The following is a 16,154-nucleotide window of genomic DNA, read 5'->3' as shown; positions in this document are numbered from 1 at the left end:
GATACGTCTTTTAAAAAATTATTTTATTTTATGTGTATGGGTTTTCTGTCTACATGTCTGTATACCATATGTGTGCAGTGCCTATGGAGGCCAGAGAGGGCATCAATCCTCTGAGACTGGAGTTATAGGTGGTTGTGAGCCATCATGTAAGTGCTGGGAATCAAAAGCAAGCCCCCTGGAAGAGCAACCATTGCTCTTAACCATTGAGCCATTTTTCCAACCTCTTATTATTTTATACATCTAATACTAAGTCCAATTAGTGTTGTGCACATGTAAAAGTTTTATGGCTGACCATTTAGGATTGGGAAACCCATCATGGGGCTTACTCCTGGAGAAAACGGATTCTCTCTCCCCAGCAGCTACTGCCGGCTGTAGCACTTCATCTAGGGCGGAGCCTTGTTAAGTTTTCCCCACCCAGAGGCTATTCCTGAGAACTGGGCAATACCACGTCCCCTAGACGTGTGGGATAGGGTCAGGGGGCAAAGGAACTGCACAGCCTCTACTCCATGATGGGAGGAGCTGTGCTGGCTTAGAGCCCTGCACAGCAGCAAGGACAAGGATGGAAGCTTTAGGGACAGGGTTGCAGGAGAAAAAGAAAATGGAATTGGACTTCAAGGATCCCTAGAAATATCCTGGGGGCCTAACACAGCAAAAAAAGGATGAGGCCCTGGGTTCCACCCCAGAAAGAGAGGGTGTGTTTATGGAGGGCGATTGAGATCTGAAGACTCATGCCTTATCTTGATCCCTGAATCCATCCACTCAGGTGGCAAAGGGTCACTGTCCAAAGGACCCTCCACCCCATCCAATTTAGTCACCTCATATTAGAAAAGGCAGACTTCTTTTCCATCCTCAAATCAGCCTTTCAGTTATAGACCCCTATGTTACCTAGCCACACTGGACATGACCCAAGTCCTCCAAAAAAGAGGCTCTGCCACATGGGAGGAGAAGGGATCACGATTAAAAGGGGATCAGCACAGAAAATAGAAAACAGTGGGTAGACAAAGAATAAAATGTAAAAAAAAATAAAAATAAAAAAAAAATTAAATTATCCAAACTCCCAGAGGGTCCAGCATTTCCTCTCACGTCTTTGCCAGGAACAAGGTCCAAGACCCTGTAGGACCAGGGGGTCATGGTTTAGTCCAGAGGGAGTAAGAAAGGAGAACAGGGATTAAGGGACATCCTGGGCAGTGGGCTGGGGAAGGGAAGAACTCAGACCTGGAAGAAATGAAGTTAACAAGGAAAACCAGATGTGGGAAGGCAAAACTTTCCCTCAGGCCAGTTCCTGTTTGTTTTTGGAGTTGGCTCAGCCAGCACAGAGCCTAACATTTAGAAAACTGAAAAAATAAATTCTGATGGCAGAAGTCATGGGGAAAGGGTTCTGGGTGGGAGAAATGGGGTCCTGGAGGTTTCTGCCAAACAGTCCTTGGCTCGAATCCAGGAATAAATTCTACCTGTCCCAGCTGTCTGCTCCAGAGGCCTAGGAGCAGAAGAACATTCCAGCTGCTGTCTTTGAGCAGAGGATCAGCTGAACCTGTCTGGGCCTGGGCTCAGGGCATTGGCCTCCAGGTCTGGGAAGCCTGGCAAGGAGATGCTAATCTCCTGGAATTAAAGGGGCCTTCACTGGTCATAGAAGACATAGGACGGAGAGGAAATGCGGCCGCAAGGAGCCTGCCACCCAGTCCCAGCCTGGCCCCACTTACGGAACTGAATGAATTATCAATACTCTCGGTGCTGGAGGAGAGCTCCTGGGAAAGGGCCAGAGGGCAAGGGGGAGAAGGGTGGGGTTGGGGGAGGGAAAGAGACAAAGGCAAAGAATTTAGCTCCAACTTGGATCATAACTGCTTCTCTTGTGCAGCTATATCTTTCTGCTTTAGTGAAAGATGATCAGCCTGGAAACGCCACTTGCCCAGAGTCTAGACATTTGGGGGATGTTGGAAGGCTAGTTCGGACCTTGAGATTAAGAGCTAAAGGCAAAGGCACTTTGTTTTCTATTTTATCTTCTATTCTTGCCTGAACAAACCTTCCTTTTAGATCAAAACCCTAGAGCTGGATCCCTAGTGCAGTGAGTGCCTGGCCAGGGTTCACTTCTTTCCTATCACCCACTCACATGCTTTCAACCAACCCTTCTCCATGGGGACAGCCACCAACTGCACAACCCCTGGACTAGAAAGTCTATATTCTTCTAGTTTCCTGGCAATCTCAGGAAGAGCTAATCTTTCAGGTGTACAGATCTCCTTAGTCAGTCCCAGGATCACCCTAAGTGTGTGACAAAGGGCATCCCAGACCTATGAACCTGAAACCTGTGGGCTGGATGCTCACATATTCATCAGTCTCATTAAACCCATTAAACCTCTGGCTTCCTGTCAGGCTGCTGCACATGACACTGAATACATGACATTTCTGGACTGATGTTGGACAATTAGGTCCTAGCTAAATCCACCCAAGAAAGCTAATTAGCAGGGCAGTAGCAGTCTTGATCCCAGCCCAAAGTCTGATCCCAATAATGTAAACATTACCCCAGCTGAGTGCAGTGACACACGCCTATAATCTCAGTATTTGGCAGGCCAAGGCAGAAGGATCAAGAGTTCAAGGCTAGCCCAGGCTTCATACTGAGAGTCTTTCTTAGGAAACAAACAAAAAAATTAAAAAACAAACACTCCCCGTCTCCTTTGCTCAGCTGCTATCTAGGAACCGCGTGCGGGCAGCACACTGAGTGGCTGTGGAGCAGTACTCATGCCCTGGGCCAGCCTGGTCCTGTCCAATCTCCCAGGGCAGGCAGGCGGCGGCGGCACAGAATGTGTGCACAAAGGCAGGAGGGGAGGGTCTGGACTGAGACAGAGTCTTTTAGAGTTTCCAGAGCAAGAAGGTAGTGGGCACTGTACTTCTTCTCTACAGTCAGCATCTGCTAAATTCAGTTCTATGGCTGAAGGTCAGGAGAGCTGCTACGTTTGGGTTTTCCTTTATGAAACTGCGCAGGAGAGCATTTACAGGGTGTAGCCACACTTGGAAACACCCGCTAAGGCCACAACTCTTCTACTTTGAGTAGAAGTGGGAGGGAGGATTGAGACAGTGAGGCTGGCAGAATGTGTTACAACCTACTGGTTCAATTTCTACACCTCGGCTAGTTGGGAAAGAGTAACAGGCAGGAGATGGGCCCTAGCTGATCCTCTCCCAGATGAGACCCGGTGGACTCATGAATGTCCATGGCGGGCAGGAGGATATCGTGATCTGTTCCTCTCCTCCTACTCCCTAGGCCTGAGTCATTTGTACTGAGTCAGCTTTAGGGAGTAAAGCTGAAGCCAAGAGCTGACATCACACCCTTATCAGGCTGGAAGGGTTTCCAGTGTGACATGCAGCAGATTTCTCTGTACAAAGGTTACAGTCCTGAAAAGACAAAGCTATCTGTCTGGAGTGTCATTATGTAGAGAGGATAGAACTAGGGGGTGGTACCTAAATCACTCTCTGATCCTTGTGCCCCCCCCCCCCAACTCTACGCCAAAATATTTATCATTTTGGCTACAAACAGGAAGGAAAATTGAGGCTGATAAGAACTGCTTTGAAGGTTGGGCTTGGGTGTGTGTGTGTGTGTGTGGCAGATGGGAGAAATCAATGCTAGAACCCTCTGTAAGGAGCATGAAGGAATCCTCATAAGAAAATGGAAACTTCTGAGATCTGGCCAGTGAGGAAGAGCTTTGTAGGGAGACTCCAGGCAGGAAGTAGCCCTGGGCCTCTTCCCTGAGGCCCCACCTCACTTCTCTGGAGCTTCTCCATAGTGGGAGGAGCACGGGATTAAGCAGAACCCAAAGGAAAACTGAGACTGGGAGCAGAGAGGGTAAGGCCCCACCCAGAAACTCTCCTTCTTTACAAGATCTTGCTTGGGCTCTAGAAAAATCTGTAGTTCATTTTAATAAGATATGTATGTACTTACTGCCTCTGGAAACAACTTTTCAAGGAAGACAGGCTGATGAGCTCCTCATATTGGAGCTCTGGTATTAGACTATCGGTTCTAGTCCAAGAACAGTATTTTATCCTCCATCCTCTGCTGCCTTTGGGACAGAACTCTGCACACTGTACAAGCAACTAGTTGTTTAGTGAGTCAGGTTTCATGACAAGGGGGGAAGAAAAGGAAGACCTCAAGCACAAAAACTCTGATGGACATATCCTCAAAATGTCAAAAGGACTGGCAGAAACCCCTGAGTTTGGCTCCATGCCTAGAAACCTAGTGGTATTTATGTTTGTGTTCTCTGTTTCTCTTTCATGCTTTCATGTTTCCCAAGGAGCCTCAGTGGATTCAAGTGTCTCTCTGCCAGCATCAGCTAACCCAGGCAGGCCTGGGGAAGTACTATCTTCCTTCCTTCCTTCCCCGGACCTAGTGATCAACTAGGAGCCAGGTGGGGAAGAACGGCAACTGAAAAACCCACCCTAGAGATTTAAACACTCATAGAATACCTGCCTCTCAGAGCCATCCATAATCCTGCAGCAGAAGTTAGATGCATAGAAGAGGGACCCCAGACCAGCACAGGGTAAGAGAAACCCTAAGGCCTCTGCTTTTCTGGTCCTAAGATGAAGACTAAAAAATAGATACAGGGAAAAGTCAAGCCAAACAAGAGGCACCAATGAATTCCCTCCCAGATGCGCACACGCACTCCGACCAGATCTGATTTTAGATGAGGCAGTTCTTTCAGAGACGCTCAAGCCCTCCAGGCCCTCAGGTCCACCACAATCTGGAGAGTTCTTCTTGCTCTGCAACAACCTCCCTTCCTAGACCCTGGACTCTGCTGCAAAGCTCAGACAGAAATGAAAACAGTCCACTCTACTTCCCATAATAGCTCGGGCTTTGTCTGTACACAGATGTGGAAGTGCAGACTGTCACATCCTGGGCTCTTCTTCCCCCATGACCTCTTACAGCTGGGATCTGGGGGAGCAGATGCTGAGGAATGACCGAGGCAGCTCAGCTGAGTGACTGTGAGCACGAACTGTGGACTGGGCTCCTGGTCTAACAGTCACTAGTTGAGTGACCTTAGTAAAGTCACTTAACTTATCCAAGCCCGGTTCCTCACTGGTGAAATAGCACCAGGTAGAGCTGTGAGGGTTCCACATACATTATCTGGCCTGCTGCCTAGCACATCAATGGTCAATAAAGAGTGGCACAGTTAGCGTTAGCGTCATTAAAATATCATAACAGAACACATTTCCAGGGGAGCAGGCTCCAGGTCTCCCTTGTCTACTGCTTTCCTTTCTCTAACTACTCTGACTCCCCCACTTGAAAGAAACTTTACTGTATCAAAAATGTGGGTGGTTTACACCCCACAGAGCCAGATGCCAGGACCACGGGCATAAACTTTCCAACAGTGCACATTGTTTTCCCTTTTTTCTTTTCTTTTTTTTTTTAAATCCCTTCTTTTCTAGGCTCAGCTGGCAGCCAGGATGGGAGTCTGCCAACAGCGAAATCAGAGGTGAAGACTGGAGCCGCATTAGTCTGGCTGGGACACCAGGCCACTGAACTTGGTTATCCACTGGGCACCTTTCCCCACAAGCTGTCCAGATGTATAGTACAGGGTGGCGCTAAGCTCTTGACCACTCACTTCCTGCTCTGTATCAATATTAGGTAGCCTGCTACTGCCGAGTTTTCTTTTCTCCGTCTCAGCTCCTCAACCAGGCATTAGACTTACTTTGCCAAGGCTATTTCTCTCTTTCCTTTTTGTTTATCTCCAACGAAGGCAGGACATTCTGTTGAGGTCCCACTGGTAGAGAATAAACTTTACCCTATGTTAGCAAAAAGTAGGATCTTTGGGGAGTGAGGGAAGGGGATTGTGAGGAATGGCCAGGAGAAGAAGTTGGTGTACTAGTTAGCATCCTTCCTCTCCCAGCACAGAAAGAGCACAGGCTCTTTTCCTTCCTTGTGGGCTGCTGGTACCTCAGCCAGGCCAGGTCTCAAGCAGGGTGCATCAGGCCTGTATCACAGTTCTTAGTATGTGGAAATGGAATGACAGCACAGTTAAGTGAAAGCCAACTCTGGACAAAGTCAAGAGTATCAGCCCTGCCATTAGCTAGATGACCCGAGGCAAGTCACTTTATCTCTCTACTCTCGAATTTATCCTGTGAAATGAGGCCATTGGAATACATGAATTCTAAGGTCTTTTTCCATCCTAACATTCCATCCTTCTAACAGTGAAATGGAACAGAAGGGAGGACAGAGAACACAGTGACCCATGTAAGATGTCCTGTCTCCATGCAACCCTCGGACACCTTGCTCTTCTGTCCCTCCCCCAATTTACCTCATCCTCATTCTCCACTTTAGGGTTGCTGGCTGTTCGTTTCAGGTTGCTGCTGAGACTTATGCTGACTGTAGCATCTGACTTAGAGCGCTGGTGAGTCCTTTTGGAGGGAGACAGCCCTGTGTCAGGGGCTGGGCTCAAAGACGGCAGCTCCCTCTTTCGGTGAGCTGGCTTCAGCTCATCTGAGAGGATTAGCTTCCGTAACTTGGTCCCTCGGGAGTGTCGTTGGGTGGAAATGTGCATGTCTGAAGAGTAGGCCCCAAGCAACAGGGCACACTGGAGGGAAAAGTTGATGCTCTGGCGACATCGGTGGACTATGTAGGGTTTAATGGCATCGCCCACGTCCTCATCCATGTGAATATACATGTTAAGCAACTGGGGCAAATAGAAGTCCACATCCTCATTGCGAAAGCAGAAGAGGCGGTTGCCAATGTAGGCCTGCACTCCAGGCTCCTTGGAGTTATACAAGTATGAAATGGCCATAGAGATGTCAAATAGTTTTGACTCAAACAGTCTCAGGAGCCAAGACTGTTTGGCTGAGTTGTTTTGTCGTCGTCTTCTTGCTCCTTTGGCTGTGCCAGAGGCCACAGTGGCCCCCATCTCATCTTCTTCCTCCCTGATCTGGGCAGGTGGATCGTCTAGGCAACGGATCTCATTGTCCACACCATCCCCATTCACCAGCTCCAGCGGGGTACCTTTACTAGAGATGGCTACACCTCCATGCAAAAGCTTGACTTTCTCCAGCACCTCCTGGCAGGCCTTCTGGGCCACCTCAGGGTCAATCACTGACAGTTCCCCGACCCCCTCTGTGATGACGCTTAGTAATGAGCCCCCGTTATTCCCTGATGGGCTAGGAGTAGGCTCAGAAGTTGGCTTCAAGGTGGCAGGCTCCACCACCATGTCTCCCATGGCTACAGCCAGACTTGGGGCTTCCAAGCTAGAGGAGGGAGACAAGAACAGAAAGGGACACACACACACACAGTGGTTAGTGGTGTCATATTCAGGTCTTCCCTTTACCATGAAGCCTGCCCAAGCACCTCCTCCTGTCTTTCTGTACTCCTTCAACACCAGAGAAGTCATCTCAACAGAAATCTCCCTCACTACCTCCACTTCTGATCACTGCATATCTTCATTCCTTCTGTACTTACTCAAACTAGCCTTGGTTCTTAGCTTGTATGTGCAAACAGGTGATACAGTTATATAGTCTTGTAAGTTTTTCAGCATACTGGGGAGCAACTCGGTCTTATTCTCTTTTCTTTAACTCTAAATACTTTTTTCTTGTTCTTCCTGTGTCACCTTCAAATGCCTGTGGTGATACTTTTCCTATTTAAACTATTATCTCCTTATTCATAACATATTTCACACACAAGTTCTCTGCCTCTCTCTTTATTTAGTATCAAAGCTGTTATTGTCTTCTGAGACAATCTTATACCCAGGCTGGCCTTACACTTGTAGTGATCCTCCTGCCTCAGCCTTCCAAGCACTGGAATTATAGGTACTAGTTACTACTCCTGACTGTGGTTACAGACACAGCGTGCCCAGGGAATAAGAGGCAGCAAACACTACACTAGGCTCCACTTAGTGGAGGACATCTCTCAAACAGCCGTCATCAATCTTGCAGAAGCTACACCATTTTTCTGCATGTCTGGCTTCCTGACACTATACCCTTGCTCTATGTTTATAAGCTGTAAAAACTTAAACACACCATGTATCTTCTGTTTCAGTTTCTTCAACTGCAAATTGAGAAAAAAAATAATTACTTCACATTGCTGCTGTATAGAAGAAAGACATAAACTTATGTGGATGAAATGATTTAACACAGTTTCTGGCACGAAGCAGTAGTCAATAATGCTAGTTGAATTCTAACCCTGTAAAAGGTTACTAAACAGTGTGTGCATATGTGCTATTATAAGGGACATGAGCTGCACTAGTTATTTGTGATTCTTTAAAAATTTATGACCACTTTTCCCGACCCTTACTACCCCTTCCCCACTATCATGGACAAACTCTAGGAACTGGAAGGGCTGTAAAAAGACAAAAAGAAATCAGGACTCATGGGTCTCTAACCAGGGCTACACAGGAGTTGAAACTTGGATCTCTCTCTGGATGGACTTGTAGAAGCAGTCAGAGAATACTGCTGGAAAGCCACTGACCCTACAGGAGCCTTCAGAGTGTCACCAAACCAGATCAGGAGAGTAAACAAAAAGCAGAAGAAAAGGATCTCAGAGTGACCAGATCAGGAGAAAAGTCTAGAACACTTTGTCAGATGATTCTGGCTTTCGAATCTGGATATAGCCATCAGTAGACTCAGAGACCTCTTTCCAAATAAAGAGAGCATCTAATATACCACTTTAGAAGAAGGGAGAGGCTTCTGTAGAACTAGAAAGTAAGTAATTTCCAGCTGGGCAGTGGTGTCACATGCCTTTGATCCCAGCACTCGGGAGGTAGAGGCAGGCGGATCTCTGTGAGTTCCAGGCCAGCCTGATCTACAGAGCGAGTCCAGGATAGCCAGAGCTACACAAGAGAAACCCTGTCTTCAAAACAAACAAACAAACAAAAAAAGAAAGTAATTTCTAAGTGTTTAGAACATCATTCTTTGTTCCAGTGAGGCTGGGGTATTTATACCTTGGGTGAGTAGCAAAGGGGTGCTCAGTATATGTTTTTCTGGTCACTCTGAAGACAGAATGTTTTTTCCCTAGACAGGGGTCTCATGAATTTCAGGCTGGCCTTGAACTCACTATATAGCGGAGGATGATTTTAAACTTGTGATACTTGTGCCTCATTTCCCAAGTAGCAGGGTTAAAGGCATGGGCCTGTATGCCTGGTTTGATTGAATCCAGGGCTTCATACATGTTAGGCACGCACTCTACCAACTAAGCTGCATCTCCAGCTGCAGAAGCCCTACTTTCTACCACCTTCCTTCCACTAATGCGTCTTTTACCTCTGAAGCGTTAAGTGGCAAGGTTACTTTCATTTGCCCAATATCACACAGTCCAGTTCTCTGCCTCCCAGGAATAGTACCAAAGCTTTGCAGAAAGACTGATGGGAAACTCTTCAACTCTCAGATACCAACAAAAAGGGAAACTTTACTTCAACTTTCTCCCAACTCTGTCAAGCAAGAAAAGTATCTCTGTACTCCTGATGAGGTCTGGGCTTGGTATCAATATGAAAGTGGCAGTCTTTCACTATACTCTTTCCCAGAGTTAGGTAGGCAGTGCCTCTGAGCAGAAGAACCAGCATGGCTGCCTATGTGGATTGCACAGGAATAATAATAAAGCAGCTTTAATCACTCCTGCCACACCTCTGTAGGGCACTCTCATGACTGAGACCTTTACCTTCTAGGTCTTCTAGCCTCAATCAACTTTGTTCAACTATCTCTTTTTTCTCAGTATCTGTATGCTTGACTCATCCTTCTCTTTTCTATTTCAGAGACTTATTTTTTTTAAGATTTATTTATTTATTATGTTCAGTGTTCTGTCTGCATGTACACTTGCAAGCCAGAAGAGGGCACCAGATCTCATCACAGATGGTTGTGAGCCACCCTGTGGTTACTGGGAATAGAACTCAGGTCCTCTGGAGCAGCCAGTGCTTATAACTGCTGAGCTATCTCTACTGCCCCTAGAGACTTCTAAATCCTAAAAGTCTGCTTTTCAAAACCTTAAAGGAGATCTGGTATGGGGTGCAGAACTGTAATCCCTGAGAGTCAGAGGCAGGAGGATCAAGAACACAAGGTCATCCTCAGTTATATAGCAAGGCCCAGTTTACATGGTATAATCTAAAAAGAAACAAAGCAAAAAATTTAAAGGGGTACTGAGAGTAAATAAAAGCTTAGAAGCAGAGTACTTGTCTAACATGTACAAAGCCCTGTATTTGATCCCCAGTATCATTAAAACAAAAACAACCACCGGGCTGTGGAGGTGCACACTTTAATCCCAGCACTCCAGAAGCAAACAGAACTCTGTGAGTTTGAGGCCAGCCTGTTCTACAAAGCGAGTTCCAGGACAGCTAGGGCTGTTACACAGAGAAATCCTGTCTCAAAAAACAAAACAAACAAAACAAAACCAACCATCCCCCAAACTTCCAAGGGAAATGAAGTTCACTCATCCTCACACACAAGAGTGTCTTAGACTTGACAGGAAATTAATATTCCTGTCCCAATTAATTGGAATTGTGTTTATGACTGGCATCAGGAAGGCAGGTAAAGGTACCATCACCCTTTTATCCCATAGGCAAAAGAAGACAGTCTCCCAGGGCTCAGCGAGGAATCCCACATCACAGTATTCAACAAGGAATCCCACAGTGAACAGATTCCCCCACCTGCCTAAGAAACCGGATGCTATCAACAGGTGCAGAAAAAGCCTGGCATAGGGCACGTGAGATTGGCTCAGTGGATAGAAGCACTTGCCATGCAAGCTTGGTGGCCCGGGTTCCATCCCTTGAGCCTAAGGCAGAAGGAGAGAATCAGTCATGCCATGGAAGTTTTCCTCTCACCTTCACATGCATGGCGTGGCATGTGTGTACTGGCACACGCACAGGCACACGGAACACAGATTTTTTAAAAAAGCAGGGTATTGTGGCATATGCCTGTAATCTCAGCACTTGGGTAGTAGAGGCAGGAGGATCAACAGTTCATGCTCATCTTCAGCTACTTAGTGAGTTGAGGCCAGCCTGGGCTACAAGAGATTATTGTCAAGACAAAACTAAAACCAACCCCCCCCCCCAAAAAAAAAAACAACAAATAAAAAAAAACCCAACCAAACCAAACCAAACAAGTAGGGCAGATAAGCCCGACTTCTCTTTTATACAAGCATCTCCACCTGGCTCTTAGGGACTCAGGGACCACAAGTCAGAGAGAAGGGGTACTAGAGGAAATAGGGTTAGATCACATTGGCAATTAAGATAATAGAAATAGGGACTGAAAAGGTTGTTCAGATGGGAAAATGCTTACTCTGCAAGCACGAGGACCTGAGTTTGATCTCCAGAACCCATGTCAAAAAGGCCTAGCATGGTAGTGTACACTTGTGATCCCCGGTGCTGGGAAAACAGAGACAGGCAGGTCCTAGGACTTATCACCTAGCCAGTCTATTGTACTCAGCTAGATGCAAGCTAAGGAACTCCTGTCTTTTAGAAAAAGTTGCTGGTCAGCATCTGATAAACAACCTGAAGTTGTCTTCTGGCCTCCACATGTATGTGTGCACACACAAATAAACATATGGGCAGAGACACATCTACATGAGTAACAGAAATAAAGGATTCTCCAAAATCTAATTCAAATATGCTCTTCAATATTAATTTCTTCATCTTTAAATGCAATGAAAATAAACCTTGGAGCACTAACTATTCTGAAGAAAGTAAAAGGATTAAAACGCAGCAACAAAGAAAGGAGGAGAAACAAGCCTTGTATTTATCACTCTTCCTCCTACAAGCTGTAGCATCCACACAGCTGAGGATCCACAGCACACTGGGAGTCTAAACTCTCCTTAAGACAGACTGGGGGGAAAAGAAGAGCCTCCTTGTCTGAGCCTAGCAGCTCGGCTACTAGGGAAGAAGGAGGGGGCTGGGGAAAGATCAGAGCTGGAAGTGTTGACAACTGTGCCCCATGGAACTGGGCAAGGTAGGCATGATGGGTAATCTTAAATCAACTTCATAGGATTTAAAGTCACCATGGAAACAAACCTCTGTATGCATGTCTGTGATCGATTTTTCTAGACTAGGTTGGAGGCACCCTTCCATGGCCTGGGGCCCCAGACTGAATCAAAAGGAGGCAGTAAGGCGAGTACGTCCATTCATGGTCTCTCTGTCCTTACTGCAGATGCAAAGTGACCAGCTGCCTCACTCCTTACACCACACCACCACACTCCACTCGGACAGACTGTAACCTCAAACTGTGAGACAAAACAAATTCTCCTTTAAGTCGCTTTTGTCAGGTATTTTGTGATAGCAACAAGAAAAATAACTAATATAGTAGAGAAAGGCTATCAGGGTCAGTCCAGGTTATGGTAGTACAGAGCAGCTTCTGAAGAAGCAGAGAAGGTGGCCACATATGTTTTATTGGCCTGAGCAGTTATGTCTACAGAGGACTCTGGAGGGAGTATTATCTCTTAACCAGGCTATCTTCAACTGAGCACCTCAGAAATTCTGAATTTAATGAAAAAGGTCTTTTCATGAAAAAAAAAAAAAAAAAAAAACTTTTCATGAAGTTGCTTGCACAGAATTTAATGAAAAAAGTCTTCATGAAAAGACTTACTGGACTGGCTTTTCAGGAAAGATGGTACCAAGCCCCAAATCAATGCCCTTACCCAATCACCATTATTACCACTTCAAATCTTTTACCATGCATGATAAATATGGACTGCTTCACACCAATCCTGATGCTTTACCATGCTCCTGCATTTTCACAGAATGTCTTTTGTTTGTTTTTGAGACAGAGTTTCTTTGTGTAACAGCTCTGGCTGTCCTGGAACTCACTCTGTAGACCACTTTAGGGCTGGCTTCAAACTCACAGAGATCCACCTGCCTCTGCCTCCTGAGTACTGGGATTAAAGGCGTGTGCCACCACTGCCTGGCACACAGAATTACTTTTTAGAAATCATCTGATCTAGGGCTCTTCTTCCAAGCAGGCAGGCCAGCTCAATTTTCCTTCCTTTTAAGGATCCTTTGAGATAGGTCACAAGAAGTGGAAAAAAAAGATAAAGGAACCAGTATATGAGGTGCAGTTAAAGTTCATGGAAAAGAGGGCCAAGGGTGTAGTGAACCAAGGGTCCAGTGCAGTGATAAAGGATTTATCTAACATGAGCAAGGCTCTGGGTTTCAATCCCAGCAATGGAAAAGGCTCAGATGGAAACAAAAATGTAATAATTACCTAAACAAGTATAAATCCTCTACAATCAAACTCTCTTTTGCAACAAAGGGTCAGGAAACAAGCATTTAAGTGAAGCTACAGTAATGAGCTCTGGATAGAAGTTTATACTGAGATAATTAAAGAGGCTAGCTCCAATTTGAGGGAGTGTGAGTACAGATGTAGGGAAAGGGACTGTTAGTTTTGATCATAAATCCCTACAATGCTATTGAATATTACCAAGTACATGTACATCGTTAGCAGCAATTTTTAAAAATAGGCTGCTCTTCAAAAGGGACTCTGTATTATCCTAGGCTACTTGCTCTGCTGTCAAGTTCCTTGCTGGGGCTGGACAGAGGGCTCAACAGTTATGAGCACTATCTGCTCTTCCAGAGGACCTAGGTTCAATTCCCAGCAGCTCACAACCATCTTTAATTCCAGTTCCAAGGGAACAAACATCCTCTTCTGGCCTTTGCAGGCAACTGGCACATGTATGGCCCATGGACATACAGGCAGGCAAAACATCCATACACATAAAAATTTTTTCTTAAAAAAGAAGTTCCTTAGCCGGGCGGTGGTGGCGCACGCCTTTAATCCCAGCACTCGGGAGGCAGAGCCAGGCGGATCTCTGTGAGTTCGAGGCCAGCCTGGTCTACAGCGCGAGATCCAGGAAAAGCGCAAAGCTACACAGAGAAACCCTGTCTCGAAAAACCAAAAATAAAAAAAAAAAAAAAAAAAAAAAAAAAAGAAGTTCCTTTCCATGTCTTAAGGTCTATTACAAATCTTTAAGAACTCAACTCAGCTTTCACCTTTGACTTTAATGGTAAAGGAAGAATAATTTCTACATTTTCCCTGTAGAGACTCTGGACTGAGCAGTCTAGCAAGCTCAAGCCCAGCAGGAAGCAAGTATGCTTGCCCAAGGTCTCAAAAGATGGTGGCATCAGGGAAGAGGGCATTCTCAACTCCAGCCGTGGGGGAAGGGCAGTGGTCTCACAGTAGTTAGGTCAATATTGATCAAGCTGAGAACTCTGTGTAAGGCCATGTAGCAGGTATAAGCAGATTCCAGGCAGACAGCCTAAGCCTGCTCAGGAGCCCTTGATGAGACTGACAGATGGTAAAGAAAGCAAGCTGTACTGCTCACCTTTCTCTGAACTAGTCCTCCTTGTTTAAGTCCTCAGTGTGCTTAGACCAGGCCCTCTTCTGTCCCATGCCAATTACAGAAATGATCCTCCCAAACCTCTTTCCCGAACCAAAGCAGCTCAGTTTGTTACATTAGTGTTCAACAAACATGTTCTTATGCAGTGTGGACCCAGATGAGAAGCAAGGACAACTAGAGGTATGTTTTTTTGTTAAGGGCACATTTAAGGAGGGAAGGTCTCCCATAGATAGATTACTAGATTGTACTCTGAGTAACTTCGGGTAAGAAGTGGGCCAAGATGGTTTAACTATTTTCTTTTCTTTCTTTTTTTTTTGGGGGGGGGGTGCAGTTTGAGACAGGGTTTCTCTGTGTAACAGCTCTGACTGTCCTAAAACTCCATTTATAGACTAGGCTGGCTTCGAACTTAGAGCTCTGAATTCTGCTTCCCTAGTGCTGGGATCAAAGGCACACCACCACCACCTGGCTTATAGAACTATTTCAGACCTGAGCAGGCCTAGAGTTGGGAGAGGAACGGAGTGCCTGTGCTTTCCTTATTATCTCAGGCCAGAAGAGATGTGGGAGACAAGCTAGTCAGCCGCTAAGTCCCCTTTCCCAAGGGCTCTTCTACAAACACATTTTCTAACTACAGAATCTGGAGTTATGGATCAGGCACAGAAAGAGAGGCACAAGTGGTCAACGATTTAACATGGTGGAAGAGAAAAAGGCAGAGCTGAAAAGTAGCAGGCCAGGAGCTTGTGTTTCAAACTGACTTCATACACACAGTTAGAGACCAGAGAGATCAAAATATCACAATAAAGGGCAAGTCTCAAGATGACAAAATCACTAGCAATAAATACCTTTTGCCTGAGAACCCGCAGTGTTTAATAGATTAAAAGAAAAAGTATGCCAGGCGGTGGTGGCGCACGCCTTTAATCCCAGCACTCGGGAGGCAGAGCCAGGCGGATCTCTGTGAGTTCAAGGCCAGCCTGGTCTCCAAAGCGAGTTCCAGGAAAGGCGCAAAGCTACACAGAGAAACCCTGTCTTGAAAAACCAAAAAAAAAAAAAAAAAAAAAGAAAAGAAAAAGTATAATTCTTCTCCCAACAGACATCCTGCTACTAGCCTGTTACTGCCCTGGTGCTTACAGAATGGCTCATTTTTCTCAAAAGAGCATTTTCAAGTTCAAGTAAGGAAGTCACATGCAGAACCAAGGGTCCTGATTCTGAATATGCCAGCTCTTTATATCATCTCATGTTCCTTTTCCCAGTCACCCCCCACCCCAGACATACACAACTTCACCCCTTAGGTCCAAGTGCTTATGAAAGTAACCAGCACTATTCCACTAGGCTCCGAAGTCAGTAAAGTAATGATTTGGGCTAGACAGGAGTAGGAGATACTATCCTGTGACCTAACAAAGACCTAAAATAAATAACCTGAAGCAAAATTTCTCACAGCCTCATTCAGTGCCCATGCAAGCCTGCCCACCTCTCCTAGTGGTTGCTCCTAAATAGTCAACGAAATGTAATGTGATTGATAGGGACTTCTTTAAAAGTTGCTCCATCCTTCAGAAACACACATCTGTCCAGAAGAGCCCGAGACAGTTGAGGCACCCCTCCTCACAACACGTTTTCTTCTTAGTTCAAGGTTTGGCTGATCTGAAATAAGTGATGTGTGGAGATAAAGAGTGTGACAGAGAACACTTAAAGACCACAGGGAAAACAGAACCAAGGGAGACAAAGATTGGCAAAGTCCTGGAAAGAGGGTTGTTTTTGTGTGTGTGTCACAAGTTGGAAATCCCTAATCCGAAAGGGTGTTCACGGCAGATCCTCCTCCTACAGGAACCATCCTCCGGAGGACTGGAGATGAGAAGGGTGAACTCGAAGCCAAAGACAACCAACTCCA

At 45.8% G+C, this 16,154-nt stretch overlaps 1 protein-coding gene across 4 annotated transcripts in view; it reads right to left on the bottom strand.

Annotated features, from left to right (window-relative positions):
• The window catches only part of Pi4kb (phosphatidylinositol 4-kinase beta), a 34,557-nt gene that overhangs the window by 17,569 nt on the left and 834 nt on the right, over positions 1–16,154 (bottom strand). Inside the window, exons 2-4 of one of the 4 annotated variants that reach the window (XM_052730964.1) lie at positions 7,984–8,011; positions 6,279–7,215; positions 1,701–1,745 (exon numbers count right to left, since the gene is read on the bottom strand). In XM_052730964.1, the coding sequence (XP_052586924.1) occupies positions 1,701–1,745; positions 6,279–7,187 (954 nt within the window). In that variant the 5' untranslated portion in view covers positions 7,188–7,215; positions 7,984–8,011. Of the gene's footprint in view, positions 1–1,700; positions 1,746–6,278; positions 7,216–7,983; positions 8,012–15,737; positions 15,853–16,154 lie in introns of those variants that run through there. The other 3 variants (XM_052730963.1, XM_052730962.1, XM_052730961.1) reach the window with 3 other exon arrangements.

Source organism: Peromyscus californicus, unplaced genomic scaffold, assembly GCF_007827085.1.
Source record: "Peromyscus californicus insignis strain IS unplaced genomic scaffold, ASM782708v3 Scaffold_9__1_contigs__length_137607984, whole genome shotgun sequence".
Lineage (NCBI taxonomy): Eukaryota > Metazoa > Chordata > Mammalia > Rodentia > Cricetidae > Peromyscus > Peromyscus californicus.
This window is presented reverse-complemented; position numbering and strand designations above follow the sequence as displayed.